Here is a 24,502-nt window from a genome sequence, read left to right as displayed (position 1 = left end):
ACCAATGTCCTCCGGCTTCATGCATAGATTGTCCCTTTGGCACATCTTGGCACTCGCCCTAATCTTACCCGCCAGTGCTTTTTCATGCCGCCTCTTTGCTCCCCTAATTTGCTTTCTTAAGTTCCCTCCTGCACTTTACGTGCTCCAGCAATGCCTCCTCTGATATTCTCCCTTAACACCTGCTATGGGCAGCATGGTAGCACAGTGGTCAGCACTGTGGCTTCACAGCGCCAGAACCCCGGGTTTGATTCCCGGCTTGGGTCACCGTCTGTGCGTGTTTTCCCTGTGTCTGCATGGGTTTCCTCCAGGTGTTCCGGTTCCCTCCCACAAATCCCAAAAGATGTGCAGGGTTAGGTGACTTCGACATTCTGAATTCTCCCTCAGTGTACCTGAACAGGCGCCAGAGTGTGGTGAGTATGGGATTTTCACAGTAACTTCATCGTTAATGTAAGCCTACTTGTGACACTAATTAAGGTTATTATTACTACAAAAGCCTCTCTTTCATTTCTCATCCAGTCGTCCACATCCAGGCCTCCCTGTGCCTGTTACTCCTCCATTTCACTCTGAAGTGAGCTTCTGCAGCTGACAGCATTGTCGCTCCCGCTGCTCCTGCGTGGCGCGCCCGCAGCGAGTGGATGGGTCCCCCCTCGAGCACGCGTGCCCACGTCCGGGACGCGCACGGCGACCTCACTCCACCCGCCGCTAACGCCGGAGCGCGCACGCAGGCTGAGCGTAGCGCGTCACGGGCGGGGGTGGCTGAGGCAGCCGGTAGTTGGAGCGCCTGTTTTATTTTGCTGTCGCGGCGATGCGGCTCGGCCGATCGGGGAGGAGGCGGCGGGGGAAAGGCTGAGCTTCCCGGAGCCACCTACCCGCCTACTCGGTGTTCCCACCTGGAGGGCCGCCGGATCAGAGAGCGGCAGGTGAAGTTACTTGGCAGGAGTCAGCAGGCTGCGTGTGGCCTAGGGCTGTGCTCGGCTGGAGCCAGCAGGAGATGTTTCAGCTGCTGTGAGGGTGAGAGGGCTGTGGGCCTGGCTGAGGGCTGGCTGGCTTTTGGGGGGTAATGAAGGAATCTCTTTTACTGCTTAGTTTATTATTTATACCATTAAAACTGCAGGTGCCTCGATCAGAGTGAATACTCCCAAATGAGTCTGGTGTGCCTTTGCCAGGTGGCCGGTCCCCCTCCTTATTTAGGCAGGAATCCTGCCTTTGGGGTTATTTCAGCACAATGCTGCCAAATCTCCCACAGCACCTCAGTCCCGATAGAAGTAACTGCTGCTGGTCAAGCTTGTATGCATATTCCAGATTGTAATACCGATCTGGAGGCAATGGTCAACTGTATTCCGCAAGAACAAAAGTGAAGATTGCATTGAAGTTGTTGACTTGTAGGGTTGTTCGTTGATGGGGCCTCTTCCCTAGATTATCAAGAAGTAAACCTCCCAAGTGATGGCGGGCCAACCTAACCATATTCACAAGCTAATCTAACAACATCCAACACTACTGAAGGAGTGTACATTATCGACGGGTATTTTTTTTATCCTCGTGACGAAATGTCAACCCAAACCTGCGTGTTCAGTTGAATAAGGACTCCCTAGTAATATTTGAAGAGGTGTACAGAATTTCCCTTGGGAAGTGGCCAGTGTTCCCCTTCCCCACAGCCAACAGTAAAACAAGCAGTGTAACTCTTCACTTGTCCCATGTTTGCAAAATGGCAAATCCCCCGTACACTTAACCTCCGTGATAATGACCGCAGAAGTAATTCATTTTGTGTGAGCTGCTTTTGGAAATGTGTTATTTAAATGGGAATAATTATGCATAGTTTAAAACAAATCTTTTGGCCGATGAAGCAATCAGTTTGCCGTTGTGATATAAATTAATGTAATTTGGTGCTTGAACTATCCAGAATGTAGTTAAATTCAGAGTAGTACAAACTAACTTCATATTAAGTCTACTATAGAATTTCATGCAAAACAAAAGTTATCAAATTTTAGTCCATAGAATCGGTGATCTAGACCTTGAAAATAAAGACCAAACACCTTTGGAAGGTCAATAAAACAAGATGATTGAGTTAGCAACAGGTCATGAATGTTATGAACCTAAAACATTTTTCCACAGATGGAGCCAGATCTGCTGAATATTTGCAGCATTTTCTGTTTCCAGTTCAGATTTTCAGCATCCACAATATTTTGTTTTTTGTATCTGACCCACCCAATAGTTGAATGAAAATGAAATGAAAATTGCTTATTGTCACAAGTAGGCTTCAAATGAAGTTACTGTGAAAAGCTCCTAGTCGTCACATTCTGGCGCCTGTTCGGGGAGGCTGGTTCGGGAATTGAACCGTGCTGCTGGCCTGCACACGCAAGATGTCAAATAAGATTATTTTGTAACATAAGATGACTTTTTGTAATACTGGATGGATTTTATGAATGGCTTTGAGGACGTTGTTGCAGGCAGTATTTATTTACTTTCAGATAGAATTCATTTTCTGGTAATTTCAAAGTTTAGAAAGTCTGACTCGGGTCAGACTCTGTGTTTCCTGGAGCAGAGAAGGCCGAGAGTGCACAAAATTATGAGGGATATAGATAGGAAAAATTATTTACACTAGTAGAGGGTTCAATAAAGAAGGTAAGGAGTAGGAGATTTCGATGGGATTTGAGGAAAAAGCTGTTCACCTAGAAGGTAGTGGGAATCTGGAACTTACTGTCTGAAAGGGAGGTAGAGGCTAGACAACCTCGCACCATTTAAGAAGCCATTTTGATGAGCACTTGAAAGACCATAGCGTACAAGGCCATGGACCAAGTGCTGGAAAATGTGATTGGAATAGATAGGTGACTGATGGTCGACACAAACACGTTGGACTGAAGTGCTTCGTTCTTTGTTGTAAAACTCTATAATACAAAGCCAAGAAGTTGTGCAAATAGCTTTCCCAAGGTGGTTTAGTGTTCTTTGATAGATTATGGCTGACTTAATTATCAAATTAATCCATGGTGCTTAGTTGAAGCACATTCACATCATTGAAAATGCCTGAATATCTTGGTTATTAAAATATGTAATCACCTGGAATTGTATTATTGACCTAAATTATGATCTGCAGTGTTTTAGGATCGTGGCTCTCGCACATCTTTGGTCAAAGAACCCCTATTCAAATGGTTTTAGAAATCATAAACATTCATTGAAATTATAATACCATACAATACTCCTATAATATGGAAGTGTTGTGCGCAAAGAGTATTTTAATAATGCTTTTCAGAAACCAGCTATTTACTTACTGATAATAGTGAGATGGGTGTGCCTGCTTCTCACCACAAAATCAGTCTATCCTTGCCAAGGACATGGTGAGAGGAGGAAGCACGAGAGTGCAGGAGTCCAGGGACAGCAGAGCACAGAAAAAGCATTGGGGAAGCAGAGTTCAAGAAGGTTGCATAAGATAAGAAAGAGCAGTATGGTTATTCAAAAAATGTTGCCCAGAAACAATCAAGCCATGCCTGTGGCATGGATTTCCTCTTTCCAGATGTCAGTTTGAATTTAGTACCAAGAGACAGGGGTACTCCGCATCCAGCAGCAGGAGAAAAAGCGACCAAATCACATTGAAGTATTCTTAGAAGACAGCAAACCTGGAAGTAAAATGTGCTTTTTTTCACTTCTAATTAAACTTTTTGCAGAGAATGAAATAAAATGATTGGAACATAAATAGATGCTGAAATATCAAAACTTAAAACAATTTATTGATATTTCATAAACTATTTTTCTCTTGAGACTGTTTAGCGGTAATTATGAACTTAGTATGCCATTAAAAACCCAGTTACTCTTCATTCTACTTTTTCAAGGGTCTTTACAGTGTGGTTAATAAAAGGACAAGTTATCTTCAGTTATTTCCACAGGATTGCATTCGTGGAGGTGGTGGGGGGAGGATATGTAGAATCACGAACAGCGGTTTGTCACTTTTACAGGATCAATGATGGCAAACATTATTGGTTTGCCATCATTACTACTGTACTACATCATTACTACTGGGGCAGCATGGTAGCATTGTGGTTAGCACAATTGCTTCACAGCTCCAGGGTCCCAGGTTCGATTCCCGGCTTGGGTCACTGTCTGAGTGGAGTCTGCACATTCTCCCCGCGTGTGCGTGGGTTTCCTCCGGGTGCTCCGGTTTCCTCCCACAGTCCAAAGATGTGCAGGTTAGGTGGATTGGCCATGCTAAATTGCCCTTGGTGTCCAAAATTACCCTTAGTGTTGGGTAGGGTTACTGGGTTATGGGGATAGGGTGGGGTTGTGGGCTTGGGTAGGATGCTCTTTCCAAGAGCCAGTGCAGACTCGATGGGCCGAATGGCCTCCTTCTGCACTGTAAATTCTATGAAAACCTGGGTCAGTAACATCAAGCATCTAAAGCTGCCATTTGACCATTACTGCAATAGTAGTATTTTCCAGCAGTAGGATACTGAACAATGTAACTAATGCAAAATATGAAATATTATTTTAATATAGAACATAGAACAGTACAGCACAGAACAGGCCCTTCGGCCCTCGATGTTGTGCCGAGCAATGATCACCCTACTTAAACCCACATACCCGTAACCCAACAATCCCCCCATTAACCTTACACTACGGGCAATTTAGCATGGCCAATCCACCTAACCCCGCACATCTTTGGACTGTGGGAGGAAACCGGAGCACCCGGAGGAAACCCACGCACACACGGGGAGGACGTGCAGACTCCACACAGACAGTGACCCAGCCGGGAATCGAACCTGGGACCCTGGAGCTGTGAAGCATTGATGCTAACCACCATGCTACCGTGAGGCCCCTAATATAAAAATACTTTTTGTCAAGTAAGACTAAAATTAATTTTTGGAATTGGTTATTGCTGACATCCATACTACATTTAGTCAAGGCTTCTGAGAAGCATCCAGAGAATAATTATTTTCCATTCTAAGCAGCAGTACAATTAGAAAGAATGGATGTAATTTTAAAAGCTAACATTGAAAAAGTAAGTTTAACAGTTTAAAAGTCCAATAAAGTTTTTAATTGGAATTTAAGGTTTTGGATTAATTACAGCACAAATGGACATTTACTGTGATAATCTAGGAGATGGTGTGCAAATTAAGATTGCAGAAAGAAAACTGGTAGTTTACTTGCAAATATTTTCTTTGCAAAGTTTAGTAAGGTTCTATTTTGTACTGTCAAAATATTTCATAGCTTAAAAATTATGATTCATTTCAATGCCCTTCCATATTGCCACCACTGTATTTGAACACCAATACATGAACACAACCTACTGACAACACTGGGAAACATTTTCAAATATTGAATTTCAGAATTAATCTCAATATTCTAAGTGTGAAATAATATGTTCTTCAAAATTTAATATCTTTGAAAATGTAACTTTTTAAAATCAGGAATGTGTGCCTGGAAGTTGCCACTTTTCTTCCCCCTTCCGGTTCCCTGTATTATATTTACACCTCCCAAGTTTCAGTTGGCAAATGAAATATGTAACGAATCTGGGTATGAAATTCGCATGAGAAGAATATTTTATAGGAAAAATTATTGGTATAATGTCTGGGACATATTTATTTGATGTTCAGGTTTAGAATTTTTGATCTGGGCTCAATTCTCTGAAATCCATTGTGCTCACGAAAGAGGTTGCATGAACATACAGAATTTAGGCAAAAGATTTATGAGCAAATAAAGAACTTACAAGAACCACTCCGAATTGTCAATCATTTGTTTCCGATACCTTTGAAATAAAGATATTTGTATCTTTACTGCATCAAATTGCATTTACAAAGAGTCTAGAATTGTTCTTGAATGATTGCTGTAGATCATTTAATCTGTCATTAGATTGAAGAGATCATAAGTATTACTTCCATAGTCTAAACTCTAAGCCTGCCATTTTTGTGATTCAATCTTTTGGAAACTGTCAGGTGACTTGTTTATCATTGCATAGCAGGGATCTTTAGTTGCCAGTGCCATTTTAATACAGTACCTGCAATGTATTAGATATGGCTATTACATGAAGTGGAAAGCGGCCTAAATCAGTGCTTCAGAGAAAGGAACTGCTGAAAGAAGAAGCACTGGGAACAACCACAAAGAAAATTCATTTTAAACTTTTGAGTAACCAAATGAGAAAAATTGCTAATTTTCACAGCTAATCTCTCCATCCCCTTCAATTATGCCCGCTAAAGTTATTCTCACTAGTAACACCCATGCTGGAGGCTCATGTTCTATGTACGGATGGTCTACCAGATTTTCTACCACACCTCCTTTCTCACAAAAATAGCAAATTCTTGATCATCACTTGGAATGTACTGGTAACTTTCCAGTAGAGTGGAAATGTGTTTTAACCATCAATATGGTTTGGCCTCTTGCTGATAACATAGTGATCTTTTGCTTACTATCTTCATCAAAGTCTATTATATTTTTTGTCTCAAGTATTTGCTTGTTAAGGGGACTACTTCATTATGTAAAAATAATTCCCATTTTATTTGATGTTATCAGAGATTACTTACTGTAATTATATCGCATGTTGTCTTTCAGTTCTTTGTAGGTTGCACACACTGTGCGTTACCAAGTGTGAACATAGATCCAACTAAATGGAGCTCCACACTTAACAACCAACAGCTGAGAAGACAGATACTCCGATACCTTTATCTCAATGGCGGAGGAGGAGAGAAACAGAATCACAGCTGTGCAGATCAGGCATGGCCTCTACCTTTCTGCCATCACAAACCAGAATATGAACTTGCTTATTCGGGGCGTGGTCCTGTTTTCTATTGGTGTGTTCTTAGCACTTGTATTGAACTTACTACAGGTACAAAGAAATGTTACCCTTTTTCCTCCTGATGTGATTGCCAGCATTTTCTCTTCTGCTTGGTGGGTTCCACCATGTTGTGGTACAGCATCGGGTAAGTGATCACAATATGTTCTGTTTTGTGATATTGTGGTTTAAATAATATCTTCTGAGAGTAATGGGGGCATGGAATGCACTGTCTGTGGAAGTAGTTGAGTCGGAAACATCAGGGACCTTCAAGCGGCTATTGGATAGGTACATGTATTACGGTAGAATGATAGGGTGTAGATTAATTTGTTCTTAATCTAGGACAAAAGTTCGGCACAACATTGTGGGCCGAAGGGCCTGTTCTGTGCTGTATTTTCTATGTTCTATTTGTGAGCAGCTACATTTTGACATGTCAATTGAAAGAGACCTTCTGAGGTCGAGAGTAAAACAATGGCAGCATTTATTTTAATAGCTGTTTATAAATAGACTTTCTTTATACTGTAAACTTGCAGGTTTGGATCATCTTAATTTTTCCTTTAAAATACACTTCTGTTCATGTGTAAAGGCTGTATGAAAACTATTCTTGTGCTTGTTATTGTGTTTTGTCCTTGTTATTGGGCTATCACTGTCCATATGTTTGTATGATTTAATTAGTGTTGTTATCTTGCTTGCGCTTAATGAAAGTTGAGATTTCTGCAAATCTCCCTGACCACCATGTATCTATAAACCAATTAAGTTGATTAGAATTTTAACCTCCTAGTTATGGGTTGCTTTTTAAAAAAAATCGTCTTGCAAATAGCAATGAGATCATAGAATCGTAGAATTTACAGTGTTGAAGGAGGCCATTCAGCCCATCGAGTCTGCATCGGCTCTTGGAAAGAGCACCCTACCCAAGCCCACACCTCCACCCCATCCCCATAACCCAGCAGCCCCACCCAACGCTAAGGGCAATTGTGGACACCAAGGGCAATTTAGCATGGCCAATCCACCTAATCTGCACATCTTTGGACTATGGGAGGAAACCGGTGCACCCGGAGGAAATCCGAGCACACACTGGGAGAACGTGCAGACTCCGCACAGACAGTGACCCAAGCCGGGAATCGAACCTGGGACCCTGGAGCTGTGAAGCAATTGTGCTAACCACTATGCTACTGTGCTGCCCCTGTGTTGTGATGAGATGTATTGAGACGAGTGTTTGTGTGATTGATTGCCACAATGCACAATGGAAGCTTCTGCCTTAGTTCAGCTTGATGTTTGAAAGCCTGTAGGTAACCATATTTAGTTGTTAGTAAGTGTTTGAAGACACCAGAATGAGAAAACAATATTTTCAATTTCTATGTCATGGGGAATGTGTTAGAATCAATCATTAAGGAGGTTATAGCTGGGCACTGGGAAAAACTCAAGGTAATTGGGAAGAGGCAGCATGGTTTTGCCAAAGGGAAATAGTCTCTAACCAATTTATTGGAGTTCTTTGAAGGAGTAACATGTGCTGTGGAGAAAGGGGAGCCTGTAGATCTACCGCACCTGGATTTCCGGAAGGCATTTGATAAGATGCCACAGCAAAAGTGTTTGCGTTTGCATAATAGCATGGATAGAAGATTGGCTGGTTGGCATTCATCTTTGTCTCATTTTATAATTTGCAGAATGTGGTGATTGGATTCAACCATGGGTCCTCAACTTATTACAATTTATATCAATGACTTTGACAAAGGGAGAGAAGGCATGGTAGATAATTTTGCAGATGATGTAAAGATAGGTAGGAAAGTGCATTGTGAAGATGAGGGTGCAAATGGATATGGATGGGATAAGAGGGGGAGAAACTCTAGCAGGTGGTGTATAATGTGGGAAAATGCAAAGTTAGCTGGAATTTTCCCTGTGACAATATTACTATCACATTTTCCCACAGCGATTTACGTGGCGCGGCTAGGGGGGCCATTGCCAGAGGCCCTCCCAGCGATGCTCCGGTCCCGACCGGCTGAATTCCCGACGGCATGGTTCTAACCACGTATGGCTGGTCGGGACTCGTGTGGCGGCTGCAGACTCCGTCTGCGACTGCCCTGGTGAGGGGGGGCTTATGGGCGGCCAGGGTGGCATTCGGGTGAGTTAGATGGAGTGGCGCGGGGCTGATCATTGGGACCTTGTTTATTGGTCCAGGTCTGCCGGCTGAATCCGCCATCGTGCTTGGCCGCTGGAAGCCGCCGCCGTGCGCATGCGTGGCTCTGAACTGGAAATGCGGGGGGCCATATCTGCAGCTAAAGCTGCAAAAAGCACTCTTGGGCCCTGCCAACCCCCTGCAAGTAGGTGAATAGCTCTTAATTGTTTTAAGGAAAGTCTGGCGTAGGGTCATAGCCCCCATTTTTGGGGAACCAGCCCATGAAATAGTATCCTTATTACTGCTTAATTTTGAAGGTAAAGATATTTTGGAGATTTTGAAAGTTGCAGGATAACTTCAGAATTCTTTATCGTATTTTAAAGTGTACTCTTTAAATGCATACTAGTTTATAGAATGATAGTATTCCATTCCTTGGTATGAATGATGAAATTGAATGAGATGAAGGGCTCCCACAGGAAGGAAAAAGAACAAAGTGAAATAGCAGGCAGTCTACTTCCCAATACTGCTACTAATGATGTGGCAGATGTTTATCATTTGTTCATTCTCAGCAAAGAAATGTGATGCTGGTTGATATATTGGGTATGGTATATTTTCATTTAGAAAGAAAATTGCAAAAATCAGCATGAAAAATTAACTTGGGAAAAATGAAAAACTACCGTTGCCCATAATGGTCAGCAAAATTTTTTTTCTGGTATAATTGTCCAATTTATGACATTGTTAGTCCTAAATTGTGACAAATCTTGTATGTTAAATTGATTGGCTGGAAAACAAAAAGTTCATACATTTTAGCAGAATTTATTTGTCATAAATTATATACTGCATTGTGTTCGCTGGGTTTATGCTTGCTGAAACAACGTTTTTTTGTTTGTTTTGTTTGGTCAGTGTTGTTGAACTGAAGTAACCCAAAGGCCTCGTATGCAAAAAAAATTGCTATTTTAGGTCTTGCTAATCAATGCTGTTATTCTGTTCCTGCAGCTGTGATTGGTTTGCTTTACCCATGCATTGACAGCCATCTGGGAGAACGACACAAATTCAAAAGGGAATGGTCCAGTGTAATGCGTTGTGTGGCAGTCTTTGTCGGCATAAACCATGCTAGTGCTGTATCCTTCTCTTTGTTTAACAAACCATGAAATGTAGGTTTTTTAAAAAGTTCATCTTATTAAGAATGCAGGATATTTATGTGATTATTTTAAGAGTGCGTACATGTCAAGAGACTGAACAAATTTGAGAGTATGATTAATTTCAAAAAATATTTACCTGTAAAATAATTTGAGGTGAATATCGGTTTCGAAATTCTTCAAAACATTACTTCTACAAAGACAAGGTTTACCATGAGATGGAAATATAGTTATTGATAGAAGTTTTGTTTTGAGATACGGGGTGGTTGATTAAACCCCCAAAACAATTTTAATTTTTGGATAATTTTTCTTAGACTTCTGTGAAATGCTTCCTTGGTGTCTTGAACCTTAACGAGTCTTGCACAGAAGGTGGATTTTGCCAACAATATGCAGCTGTCCCTTACCTTGGCAGCACTTTCCATTGGATTGTGGTGGACCTTTGATAGATCTCGAAGTGGCTTTGGGCTTGGAATAGGAATAGCTTTTCTTGCCACGTTGGTTACTCAGCTTTTAGTATACAATGGTGTTTACCAGTAAGTATAAATAGATTTATCTAACGGGAGCCATTTTGGTGCTTTTAACATAAAGTTGCTACCTGTATTACTTTGGGTATTAACTTGGTTAACATTTCTTTTATCTCTCGTTGAGTGTTATATAAAACTAAATTGTACTGCAGATCACTCCAGTTGGTTTCATTAAAATCTGCATATTGTCTCTTAAATTGTTACATTTTTCCAATTAAGGGGCAATTTAGCGTGGCCAATCCACCTACCCTGGAATCTTTGGGTTGTGGGGCTGAGACCCCCGCAGACACTAGGAGAATGTGCAAGCTCCGCAGGGACATTTGCATAGTAGCCTGGGGTGGGATTAACCAGGGTCCTTGATGCCGTGCTGCCCCTGATAAAAAATCTGAGTGTTTTTAGTTAAGTATTGTGATATTCAGCCAAATGATTCATAAACCATAGGTGCTGGTTTACACTTGAGCAATTAAGAAAATATCTTCACTAAACATGCATACATGGTGCAGGTGGGGGCTCCTTCTCTCATGGGCAGATGCAAACCTCGGTTTGCAGAGATCGTGAGGCCTGGAACATTCAACTTCTTCCTGCAATGATTGAATCTGCCGGAAGGAGTAGAATATGTGCAGTAATGTATTCTTCTGAGCAGCAATAACATAACCTTTAATTTAAATGATGTTTTTAAACACAGAAAGTGTCCCCTACTGGTTCATAAGTACAAGGAAAAATTAAACACTGAATCACTGAATCTTATGGAAGAGGTCATTGGATTAAATCTCTGTGAGAGTTGGGATGAAGTTTAGTGAAGATTTTGAAGGCAGAGTGGAAGTTCTCAAGCATGCATAACATTTCATAGGAGGAGAGGGAGAGGCTGCGTTTGGATTTGGCAATGACAGCCCAGTTGCTTTGGGTTGGAACATTGCACATTTCACATCCTGTCATGGGAGTGTCCCTTTAAGAAAGGTTGTTGTCTTATCGCAAGGCTTCAGTGATGTCATTTTGTGGGTGGAGCAGAGCTGTGGCTCTGAGATTTGTTAGTTTCACTTTCAGTTTGACTGCTGTGGACAACAGATGAGAAAAAAGATTTTGGTATGTCTCTCTATTTTCATTTTTAAAAACTCCCAGAAGTAAACTGGTTGTAACTATCTGCTTTGGTAACTTAAAAGATATATTCAGGGAAAGCCAGTCTCATTCAAGTGAAAAAGGATGCATAAAGTCTTGGTGGGAAAGGTAAATTTCAAGAGGGGATTTAAAATTGGATGAGCACAGCGATGTTGTACAATCTGACGAGTTTTGGAAGAGCTGGAGTTTATGGTTTGATGAACATGGGGAAAACCAGTAGAAAGATTATTGGAGTAATTCCAATTGCAAGTGATGAAGGTCAACGAGCTGAAGTTGGGATGGGTGGATAATGACCGTCCGTGTCACAGCTATTTGATGTGGCGTATCGTTAGCACCCAGGCTCATACACTTTTTTAGTGTTGGGGCGAGAAGACAACTATCCCTTTTAAAATAGGGAAAGAGCAAGAAAAATACTAGCTTGAGCTGAACTGAAGGTTATCTTGAACTAGCTGGGAGATTAGAATACAGCCATACTATATAATGATTACAGCACAGAAGGAGGTAATTCGGCCTGTCACTACTGTACCAGCTTTCTGAGAGCAACTCAGCTAGTCCCATTCTCCTGTCAATCCCTGTAGCCCTGCAATTTTTTATCCATTCAGATTATTATCCAATTTCCTTTTGAAAGCCGTGGTTGAATCTGCCTCCATGGTACTTGGGCAATGCATCCATTGGCATGCATTCACACTTGCTGTGTGAAGAAAAGGTTTTCTTTCATGTCGCCAAACCCACCTGCTATTCACAGTAAACCAGTACCCTTGAGTTCTCAATCCTTCTGCCAGTGAGGACTGTTACTTCCTCATGATTTTGAGCAGCTTGATCAAATCTCCTGCAAAGAGAATATCGGCATCTATCCATGTAGCAGAAGTTCCTCATCCGTGTAACGATTCTCTTAAGTCTTTTGTGTACCCTCTCTAATACCTTCACATTATTGCTGAAGTGTGGTGCCCAGAATTGGGCACAAACCTGGTGTTGAAGCTGAACCAGAGTTTTTTTAAAGGTTCACTATAATTTTGTTGCTTTTGTCCATCATGCCCCCATTTATAAAGTCATGTACACCACATTCCTTAATAAACACTTACTGAACTTACTCTGCCACCTTCAACAATTTTTGGACATATACACTCAGGCCCCTCTACACTGCACCCTTGTTACAAATGTATCCTTTTATAGGATCTCCTCTCATTCTTCCTGCTAGTACAGTTCACTGCACTAATCATCTGACATGTATCTGCCCAGTCCACCAGCCTATGTCCTCTTGAAGTCGTGCACATTCTTCCTGTGTCTGCGTGGGTCTCGCCCCCGCAACTCAAAGATGTGCAGTTTAGGTGGATTGGCCTCGCTAAATTGCCCTTTAATTGTAAAAAAATAATTGGGCACTCTAAATTTATATGCAAAACAAATGTCCTCTTGAAGTCTATCACTAACCTCCTCTCAATTCACAATATTGCCAAATTTTGTATCAGCCCAAATTTTGAAATTGTCCTGCACACCCAAGTCTACGTCATTAATGTATATCAAGAAAAGCAAAATGGTCCCAATATTGACACCTGGAGAACAGCACCGAACCTTCATCCAATGTGGACAAACAACTGTGACCACTGCTGTGTTTCCTGTCACTCAGTTAATTTTGATTTCGCTGTCACTGCACTATCCTCAAATATTGTAATATACCATATATACATGAAAACCTTCTGGGCACATCAAGTGGGGAGATGAGAGTGACTGCCATTGACATCAAGGCAGCAGTTGACCACGTGTGATTTCAGTGAAGCCTTTCAAAGCTGAAGTCATTGGAACCTAACATTTGGAAGCCAATCCTTTGAGGCTCAGAAAGCACTGCAAGAGTTGCTCAGCAAAGTACTCTCGGCCTAACTATGTCCAGCTGCTTTATGAATGATCTGTCTGAAGACCATAAGACATGGGAGCAGAATGAGGCCACTCGGCCCATCGAGTCTGCTCCGCCATTCAATCATGGTTGATATTTTTCTCATTCCCATTCTCCTGCCTTTCCCCATAACCCCTGGAACCCTTATTAATCAAGAACCTATCTATCTTTGTCTTAAAAACTGATTTGGCTTCCAGGGCCTACTGCGGCAAAGAGTTCCACAGATTCACCACCCTCTAGCTGACGTAATTCCTCCTCATCTCTGTTTTAAAGGATCATCCCTTCAGTCTAAGATGGTGTCCTCTGGTTCTAGTTTTTCCTACAAGTGGAAACATCCTCTCCATATCCACTCGATCCAGGCCTCGCAGTATCCTGTAAGTTTCAGTAAGATCCCCCCTCATCCTTGTAAACTCCAACAAGTACAGAGCCAGAATCCTCAACCGTTCCTCATACGACAAGCTGTTCATTCCAGGGATCATTCTGTGAACCTCCTCTGGACCCTCTCCAAGGCCAGCATATCCCTGCTCACAATCCTCCAAATGGGGTCTGACGAGAGCCTTATACAGCCTCAGAAGTCCATCCCTGGTCTTGTATTCTAGCCCTCTTGACATGAATGCTAACATTGCATTTGCCTTCATAACTGCTGACTGAACCTGCATGTTAACCTTAAGGGAATCATGAACAAGGACTCCCAAGTCCCTTTGTGCTTCTGATTTCCTAAGCATTTCCCCATTTCGAAAATAGTCTATGCCCAAATTCCTCCTTCCCAAGTACATACTACATTGTATTTCATTTGCCACTTCATTGCCCACTCTCCTTGCCTTCTGCAGTCCCTTGCTTCCTCAATACTACCTGTCCCTCTGCAGATCTTTGTGTCAGCTTCAAACTTAGCAACAGTGCCTTCAGTTCCTTCTTCCAGATCATTAATGTATATTGTGAAAAGTTGTGGTCTCAGCACAGACCCCTGCGGCACACCACTAGTCACTGGCTGCCATCCTGAAAAGGACCCCGTTATCCCCACTCTCTGCCAGTCAATCAATTCTCGATCCATGCCAGAATCTTACCCTCAACACCATGGGCTCTTAACTTCTAGAACAATCTCCTATGCGGCACCTTGTCAAAGGCCTTCTGGAAATCTAAGTATATCCCATCGACTGGTTCTCCTTTGTCTAACTTCCTTGTTACCTCCTCAAAGAACTCTAACAGATTTGTCAGACATGACCCCTTTGACAAAGCCGTGCTGACTTGGTCCTATTTTGCTATGCACTTCCAAGTACTCTGTGATTTCATCTTCAATAACGGACTTTAAAATCTTACCAATGACCGAAGTCAGGCTAACCGACCTATAATTTCCCGTCTTCTGCCTCCCTCCCTTCTTAAACGGTGGAGTTACATTAGCCATTTTCCAGTCCTCTTGAGACCCTTCCTGCCTCCAGTGATTACTGAAAGATCAGCACGAATGGCTCCACAATCTCCTCAGCTATGTCTTTTAGGACCCTGGAATGTAGTCCATCCGATCCAGGTGACTTAGCCACCTTCAGACCTTTCAGTTTCCTCAGAGCCTTCTCCTTAGTAATGGCCACTGCACTCACCTCTGCCCCCTGATTCTTCAGGAGCTCTGGCATCCCACTGGTATCTACCACCGTGAAGCCTGATGCAAACTAACTATTCAGTTTGTCTGCTATTTCTTTGTTTCCTATTATTACTTCTCCAGCCATATTTTCCTTTGACCCAATGTCTATTTTTTGCCTCCCTCTTACCTTTTTATATGTTGAAAGAAACTCTTCCTATCTTCTTTTACATTACTAGCTATGATGAACTCATAATTCATCTTCTCTCCCCTTCGTTGTCCTCTGCTCGCTTTTAAAGGATTCCCAATCCTCTGGCTTCCCACTAATCCTTGCAACTTTGTATGCTTTTTCTTTTGCTTTTATGCTGTCCTTGACTTCCCTCGTCCTGCCCTTAGCATGCTTCCTCCTCCTTGGGATGAATTTCTGCTGTGCGTCCCGAATAACCGTCAAAACCCCTGCCATTGCTGTTCCACCGACGTTCCTGCTGGGCTCCTTTTCCAATCAACTCCGGCCAGCTCCTCCCTCATGTCTTTGCAGTTACCCTTATTTAATTGTAATGCTGTTACATCTGACTCCAGCTTCTCCCTCTCAAACTGCAGGGTAAATTTGATCATATTGTGGTCACTGCTCCCTGAGGGTTCTTTCACCTTATGATCCCTAATCAAGTCTGCCTCATTACACATCACTAAATCCAGAATTGCCTGTTCCTTAGTAGGCTCTGTCACAAGCTGCTGCAAAAAAACATCTCTTAGACATTCCACAAATTCCATTTCTTGGGATCCATCACCAACCTGATTTTCCCAGTCCACCTGCATATTGAAGGCCCCCATGATTATTGTGACATTGCCTTTTTTACATGCTTTCTGTATCTCCTGATTTATTTTCTGACCTACATCCTGACTACTGCTCGGAAGCCTGTACATAACTCCCATCAGGGCCTTTTTACCGTTGCGATTCCACAACTCTACCCACAGAGATTCTATGCCTTCTGATTCTATATCATTCCTTGCTATCTATTTAACTTCATTCCTTACTAACAATGCAACCCCACCCCCTTTGTCCATCTGCCTGTCCTTTCGATAGGACACATATCCTTGTATATTTGGATCCCAGCCCTGATCCCTTTGCAGCCACGTCTCTGTGAAGCCCGCAACATCGTATCGGCCAATTTCAGTGTGTGCAACAAGCTTATTTACCTTGTTCCATATACTGCGTGCATTAAGGTACAATACTCCCAGTCTTGCATTGACCACCTCCCTTCTCACGCTGTCGCCTTTTTTGCTCTGCCTGAGGGTGATGTTGTTCTCTTATTTTTGTTTTCTATTTCCCCTTCAGTTATGACATCTTCTAAGCTAACACTCTGGTCCCACCTCCATGCCTTAATAGTTTAAATCCTCCCGAGTGACACTAGCAAACCTCCCAGCCAGGATATTGGTGCCCTTCGAGTTAGATGCAACCTGTCCTTCTTGTACAGGTTGCAGCTGCCCCGGAAGAGATCCCAATGGTCCAGAAATCTGAAACCCTCCCTCCTACACCACTGGTTTAGCCACGTGTTTAGCTGCACTATCCTCCTATTTCTAGCCTCACTGGCATGGCACAGGGAGTAATCCTGAGATTACAACCCTAGAAGTCCTGCTTCTTCACTTACTACCTAACTCCCTGAACTACTTCTGCAGGACCTCATCACTCTTCCTGCCTATGTCGTTAGTACCTATGTGTACTACGACCTATGGCTGTTCACCCTCGCCCTTTAGCATGTCCTGTATTTGTTCAGAGACACATGACCCTGGCACCAGGAAGGCAACACACCATCGTGGAGTCTCTTTCACTTCCACAGAAGTGCCTATCTGTGCCCCTTACTATAGTCACCTATAAACTGTCGTTCTCCTGCACTTTGCCCTCTCCTGCTGAACAACAGAGCCAGTTGTGGTGCCACTGCTCTGGCTGCTGTTGTTTTCCTCTAATAGACTATCCCCCCCAACATATCCAAAATGGTGTACCTGTTCGAGAGGAGGACAGCCACAGGAGATTCCTACACTGCCTGCCTGCACTGCCTGCCTGCCCTGTCTAGTAGTCGCCCATCTGTCTGCCTGCACCTTGGATGTGACCACATCTCTATAACTCCTATCTGACGCTTTCCACCACCTTCATGCTCCTACGTTCATCCAACTGCTGCTCCAACCGAACCATGCGGTCGCTGAGGGGCTGCCATTGGTTATACATCCTGCAGCCGTAGTCGACCGGAATGCTGGAAGCATCACGGATCTGCCACATCTCGGTTAGAGCACTGCACCCCGCACCTCCATCATAACGTCAGAAGTGAGGATGTTCGCTGGTGATTGCGCATGTTTGCTGGTGATTGCGCAATGGTGAGCATCATTTGCAACTCCTCCAATACTCAAGCAGCTGATACCCGCATGCAGCAAGATGTGGGCAGCATTCAAGCTTGGGTCAATAAATGATGAGTAACATTTGTACAACAGAAGTGCCAGGCAATGATGAACTCCAACAAGAGACTCTTAATCATCTCCCCTTGCCATTCAGTGGAATTACTATCACTGAATTCCCCTACTATCATCACCCCTAGGAGCGGTCTACCAGTAACTAGAAACTGAACTGGACCAACCATATTAATACTGTAGCTACACGAGCATGCCAGAGGCAGGGAGGTCTGTGGCACATAAATCATCTGACTCCCCAAAGCCTATTCCCCATCTGCAAGGCAAAAGTCAAGAGTGTGATAGAATATTCTCCAATTGCTTGAATGAGTGCAGTCCAACAACACTCAAGCTCGACATCACCCTGGAAAAAGCAGCCTGCTTGATTGACACCCCATCGACCACCTCAAGCATTCACTCCTCCACCACCCAATGCAGAGTGGCAGCAGTGTTTATCATATGCAAGATGCATTTTCAGCAAAGTCTCTTTCAACAGAGGTCGTGGGTTAGGAATTCAAGAGCAGCAGTTAGAAGTTCCTCTCCATTCCATACATTATCCTGACTTGGAATTACATCGCTGTTCTTTCTTTGTCGCTAGGTCGGGTGCACGGTAACACAGTGGTTAGCATTGTCGCTTCACGGTCGCGGGTTTGATTCCTGGCTTGGGTCACTGTCTGTGTGGAGTCTGCACGTTCCCTCCATGCGTGGGTTTCCTCCGGGTGCTCTGGCTTCCTCCCACAAGTCGCCAAAGACACGCTGTTAGGTAATTTGGACATTCTGAATTCTTCCTCCCATGTACCCGAACAGGTGCCGGAGTGTGGTGACTAGGGGCTTTTCACAGCAACTTCATTGCAGTGTTAATGTAAGCCTACTTGTGACAGATTATTATATTATTATAAAATCCTGGAACTCCCTATTTTAACAGCACTGTGGGTTATACCTACACGGACTGATACAATTCAAGAAAATGGCTCATCACCACCTTCCCAATAAAGTGCACAAAATCTGGCCTAGCCAGCAACACTGGCATCCTGTGAAACAATAAAAACACCCTAAAACTTTGGTGCCACGATTTGTGGTTTCACTCGTTCTACCAAAGACTGTACACAGTCATAAACAACTACGAAACAGAACACCCGGTGGGCTTGTTCATCGTGGCCGGAGACTTCAACAAGGCCAACCTCGAGAGTGTACTGCCAAAATTCCACCAGCACATCTCCTGTCCAACCAGGGGTGACAACACTTGACACCTGCTACTCAAAACTCAAGGGCGCCTACCGTTCCATCCCCCGACCGTATTTTGGGAATTCAGACCATAAGACTGTGCTCCTTCTCCCGGCTTACAAGCAGAAACTCAAGCGGGAGAATCCAGCTAAGAAGGTTGTGCAGTGCTGGTCCGAGGAGACAGAAGAGCTCGTACGTGACTGCTTAGAGACAGTGGACTGGTCCATATTTAAGAACTCAGCGACTAACTTAAATGAATATGCCACCACCGTCACAGACTTCATCAGCAAATGTGTGGACGACTGCGTGCCAAAGAAAGCAGTACGTACGTTCCCCAACAGGAAACCATGGCTCAACCGCGAGATTGACTCCCTACTGAAGGACAGATCCGAGGCGTTCAAGGCAGACGACCCTGTCCTATACAAGAAATCCAGGTACGACCTCCGCAAAGCCATCCGAGATGCCAAGAGAGAATATCAAACTAAGCTAGAGTCACAGACAGACTCTTGGCAGTTATGGCAAGGACTAAACAACATAACGGGCTACAAAGCGAAGCCGAGCAGTATCTCTGGCAGCAATGCACCCCTCCCCGATGAACTTAATGCATTCTACGCACGTTCGAGCAGGTAACCAACAATCCGCTGTCGAGTGCCCCAGCAGCCCATAATTCACCCATACCCACCATTACAGCTTCCGAAGTCAGATCGGCCTTCCTGAAAGTGAACCTGCGGAAGGCGACGGGCCCGGATGGGCTCCCTGGTCGTGCACTCGGAGCCTGCGCAGACCAGCTGGCAGAGGTATTCACAGACATCTTTAACCTATCCCTAGTCCACTCCGAGGTCCCCACCTGCTTCAAGAAGACCACCATCATACCGGTATCAAAGGAGAACCAGGCAACGTGCCTCAATGACTACAGCCCGGTGGCCCTGACGTCAGTTGTAATGAAGTGCTTCGAGAGGCTGATCATGAAGCGCATCACCTCCATACTCCTGGAACGCCTTGACCCACTTCAATTCGCATACTGTCGCAACTGGACCACATCAGACACCATTTCCCTGGCCCTACACTCATCCCTAGAGCATCTTGAAAACAAAGACTCCTACATCAGACTCCTATTTATTGACTACAGCTCCGCCTTCAACACCATAATCCCAGCCAAGCTCATATCAAAGCTCCAAAACCTAGGACTTGGCTCTCCACTCTGCAACTGGATCCTTGATTTTCTGACCAACAGACCACAGTCAGTAAGAATGAACACCAACACCACCTCCACAATAGTCCTCAATACCGGTTCCCCGCAAGGCTGCGTACTTGGCCCTACTCTATTCCCTGTACACACACGACTGCGTGGCAAAACGTGGTTCCAACTCCATCTACAGGTTTACTGACAATACGACCATAGTGGGCCGGATCTTGAATAACGACGAGTCAGAATACAGGAGGGAGATAGAGAACCTAGTGGAGTGGTGTAACGACAACAATCTCTCCCTCAATGCCAGCAAAACTAAAGAGCTGGTCATCGACTTCAGGAAGCAAAGTACTGTACACACCACTGTCAGCATCAACGGGGCCGAGGTGGAGATGGTTAGCAGTTTCAAATTCCTAGGGGTGCACATCACCAAAAATCTGTCCTGGTCCACTCACGTCGACGCTATCACCAAGAAAGCACAACAGCACCTATATTTTCTCAGGAAACTAAGGAAATTTGGCATGTCCACATTAACCCTTACCAACTTTTACAGATGCACTACAGAAAGCATCCTATCAGGCTGCATCACAGCCTGGTATGGCAACTGCTCGGCCCAGGATCACAAGAAACTTCAGAGAGTTGTGAACACTGCCCAGTCCATCACACAAACCTGCCTCCCATCCATGGACTCCATCTATACCTCCCGCTGCCTGGGGAAAGCGGGCAGCATAATCAAGGATCCCTCCCACCCGGCTTACTCACTTTTCCAACTTCTTCCATCGGTCAGGAGATACAGAAGTCTGAGAATACGCACGAACAGACTCAAAAACAGCTTCTTCCCCACTGTCACCAGACTCCTAAATGACCCTCTTATTGACTGACCTCATTAACACTGCACCCTGTATCCTTCATCCGATGCCAATGCTTATGTAGTTACATTGTATATCTTGTGTTGCCCTATTATGTATTTTCTTGAATTTTGTTTAATTCCCTTTTCTTCCATGTACTGAATGATCTGTTGAGCTGCTTGCAGAAAAATACTTTTCACTGTACCTCGGTACACGTGACAATAAACAAATCCAATCCAATCCAATAGAATCACTGCTTCATCCCTAAATGCTTAAAAAAAAAAGTATTTCTATCTGCCCCTCCTTTATGTTGTACAGTATTGTTTTAAACTAATTTTACTTGAGCATTAACTGTTGCTTCACAGCGCCAGGGTTCCAGGTTCGATTCAAGCGTCGGCGCTGTCTGCGGAGTCTGCACGTTATCCCCGTGTGTGCGTGGGTTTCCTCCGAGTGCTCCGGTTTCCACCCACTAGTCCCGAAAGACGTGCTGTTAGGTGAATTTGACATTCTGAATTTTCCCTTTATGTACCCAAATGTGGTGACTAGGGGATTTTTGCAGTAACTTAATTGCAGTGTTAATGTAAGCCTTCTTGTGACAATAATAAAGATTTTTATAAAAAATATTTTTATATTTTCCTTGTTTGTAAACAAGCTGGACGAGCTTAACGCTAGACTTACTTTAAAGCAGACAAAGGCAGGCCAGCAGCACGGTTCAATTCCCGTACCAGCCTCCCTGAACAGGTGCCGGAATGTGGCAACTAGCGGCTCTTCACAGTAACTTCATTGAAGCCTACTTGTGACAATAAGCGATTTTCATTTTATTTAATTTCACCTCTTGAGGGAAATAAGAGACTGCTGTGTGCTGTTTCACAAAGACATGGCTCACTCCTGCCTCACCGGATTATGCCATACAACCTGACGCTTCTCAAAACACCGGATGGATCGCATTGTGCCGTCGGGCAAAGTGAAGGACAAAGTGATTTGCCTCCTCATCAACTCCTCTTGGTGCTCCGACGTGGCGACCCTTGCGAACTACTGCTCATCGGAGTTGGAATATCTCACCGTTCTACGTCCCACCCCAAGCGGAAGCTTTATGAATTGTGCACCGCCATAAATAACAGTTAAACAGCATATCCAGAGGCCTTGCTTATCGTGGCCGGGGACGTCAACCAGGCCAACCTAGAGTCTACTGCCAAAATTCCTCCAACACATCTCCTGCCCCACCAGAGGTCCCAACATCGTTGACCACAACTGCACAAACATCAAGGGCACCCACCAATCCATCCTCCGATCGCACTTCGGAAAATTGGACCAGAAGACCGTGCTCCTTCTCCCAGCATACAATCAGAAACTAGAGGGAGAATCCAGTTAAGAAGGTCATGCTCCTTCTCCCTGCATACAAGCAGAAACTAGCAGAAGAATCCGGTTAAGAACGTCGTGCTGTGTTGTTCTGAGGTAATGGAAGAGCTCCCACGTGATTGCTTGGAGTTAGTGGACTGGTCCATAATCAAGAACTCAGTGGCCAATCTAAATGAGTAGACAGAGTTCATCAGTAAATATGTAGAAGATTGCATGCCAAAGAAGGTAGGAAGTACATTCCCCAATCGGAAACCATGGTTTAATCGGGAGATTCACTCCCTACTGAAGTCCAGGTCTGAGGTGTTCAAGACAGGTGACCCTGACTTGTACAAGAGATCCAGGTACGATCACCGCAAAGCCATCAGGGACGCCAAGAGGCAATACCAGACTAAGCTAGAGTCACAGACTAACGACATGGACTCTCGTTGGTGGTGGCAAGGCTTAAACAACGTAACAGTCTCGAGGCAAAGCAGAGTAGAATCTCTGACAACAGTGCACTCTCCCAATGAATTCAATACATTCTATGCTCGTTTCGAGCAGGAAACCAACTAACCATTTTCAATTGCCCCAACAGGGTACACCGATGCCTATTGTCACAGCATCAGAAGTCAGATCAGCCTTCTTGAAAGTGTACCTACGGAACACAACATATCCAGAAGGAATCCCTGGTCCTGCTCTCAGACCCTGCATGGACCAACTGGCGGGTGTTCGTGGATATCTTCACCCTCTCCCTACTCCGTTCCGAGGTTCCTACCTGCTTCAAGAAGACCACCATCATACCAGTGCTAAAGAAGAACTAGGTAACGTGCCTCAACAACTACCGCCGATAATCTTGACATCTATCATTATGAAGTGCTTCGAGAGGTTGGTCATAAAACACACTCCATACTTACAGAAAGCCTTCATCCACTGCAATTTGCATACCGCCACAACCGGTCCACAGCAGAAGCGATCTCCCTGGCCTTGCACTCATCCCTGGAGCATCTCGATAACACTGACTCCTACGTCAGACTCCTATTTTTTGACTACAGCTCTGCATTCAGCAGCAAAATCCCAGCCTAGCTCGTATCTAAACTCCAAAACCTAGGACGTGCCCCCCCCCCCCCAACAATATCCTCGACTTCCTGACCCATAGACCACAATCGGTAAGGATAAACAGCAGCATCTCCTCTTCAACCGTCCTCGGCACAGGGGCCCCGTAAGGCTGCGTACTTAGCCCCCTACTACACACACACGGCTGTGTGGCAAAATTCAACTCCAACTCCACCTACAAGTTTGCTGATGACACGACCATAGCGGGCCAGATCTCAAACAACGATGAGTAAAGTACAGGAGAGAGCTGGAGAACCTAGTGGCGTTGTTCTGTGACAACTCCATGTCAGCAAAACTAAGGAGCTGGTCATCAACTTTGGGAAGTAAAGTGCTGTACACAGCCCTGTCTGCATTAATGATGTCAAGGTGAAGATGGGTGACAGCTTCAAATTCTGAGGTGTACACGTCACCAATAATATGTCCTGGTCCACCCACGTTGACGCTACGACCAAGAAAGCACAACTACGCTTGTACGTCCTGAGGAAATTAAGGAAATTTGGCATTTCCGCATTGAGAACAAATTTTACAGATGCACCATAGAAAGCATCCTAGCTGGCTGCACCACAGCCTGGTATGGCAACTGCTCGGCCCAAGACCGTAAGAAGCCAGGAGAGTCGTGAACACAACCCAGTCCATCACGCGAACCCGCCTCACATCTATTGACTCTGTCTCTATCTCCCGCTGCCTCAGGAAAGCGGGCAACATAATCCTAGACCTCTCTCATCCGGGGTATTTTCTCTTTTAACCTCTTCCATCGGGCAGGAGATACAGAAGTTTGAGAACATACACTAACAGATTCCAAAACATCATTTTCCCTGCTGCCATCAGAGTCCTGCGGCCCTCTAATGGATTGAACTGATCTCTCCACACATCTTCTCTGCTGTGTAGCACTACACTCTATGCTTCTCTATGCATTTATCGTATATCCTACGTTTTTCACGTATGGTACGATCTGACTGGACTATACAAAACAGTACTTTTCACTGTACCTCTGTACACGTGACAATAAACCTAAATCTTTTAGTATCAATCTCGGGATAGGGGACAGTGGGGAATTAGAGCTGAAAAAGGGTCATTTCAATTAAAATCGACAAAACTACTTTTATCATCCCTAACCTACCAGAATGCAAGTAACTAATTAACGAGGAAATGTAAAACATTTTCATTGAGCATTGCTGAAATACTGAACTCCATTGTTACATTAAATAATGTCCAAATGTGGAGTAGTCAATTTTTTACCAACAATC

The 24,502-nt window shown here is 44.1% G+C and overlaps 1 protein-coding gene across 4 annotated transcripts in view; it reads left to right on the top strand.

Annotated features, from left to right (window-relative positions):
* The first annotated feature begins 732 nt into the window (after positions 1–732).
* The window catches only part of insig2 (insulin induced gene 2), a 37,212-nt gene continuing 13,442 nt past the window's right edge, over positions 733–24,502 (top strand). For 2 of the 4 annotated variants that reach the window (XR_005459790.1, XM_038789835.1), the window contains exons 1-4: positions 733–1,011; positions 6,535–6,902; positions 9,864–9,988; positions 10,373–10,539. Coding sequence is in view for 3 of the 4 variants with exons in the window: in XM_038789835.1 (XP_038645763.1) it covers positions 6,653–6,902; positions 9,864–9,988; positions 10,373–10,539 (542 nt within the window). In the remaining variant the exon portion in view is untranslated. Of the gene's footprint in view, positions 1,012–1,033; positions 1,058–6,534; positions 6,903–9,863; positions 9,989–10,372; positions 10,540–24,502 lie in introns of those variants that run through there. The other 2 variants (XM_038789837.1, XM_038789836.1) reach the window with 2 other exon arrangements.

Source organism: Scyliorhinus canicula, chromosome 2 (assembly GCF_902713615.1).
Source record: "Scyliorhinus canicula chromosome 2, sScyCan1.1, whole genome shotgun sequence".
Taxonomy (NCBI): domain Eukaryota; kingdom Metazoa; phylum Chordata; class Chondrichthyes; order Carcharhiniformes; family Scyliorhinidae; genus Scyliorhinus; species Scyliorhinus canicula.
Note: the sequence above shows the minus strand (reverse complement) of the source record. Positions and strands in the feature narration are given on the sequence as shown.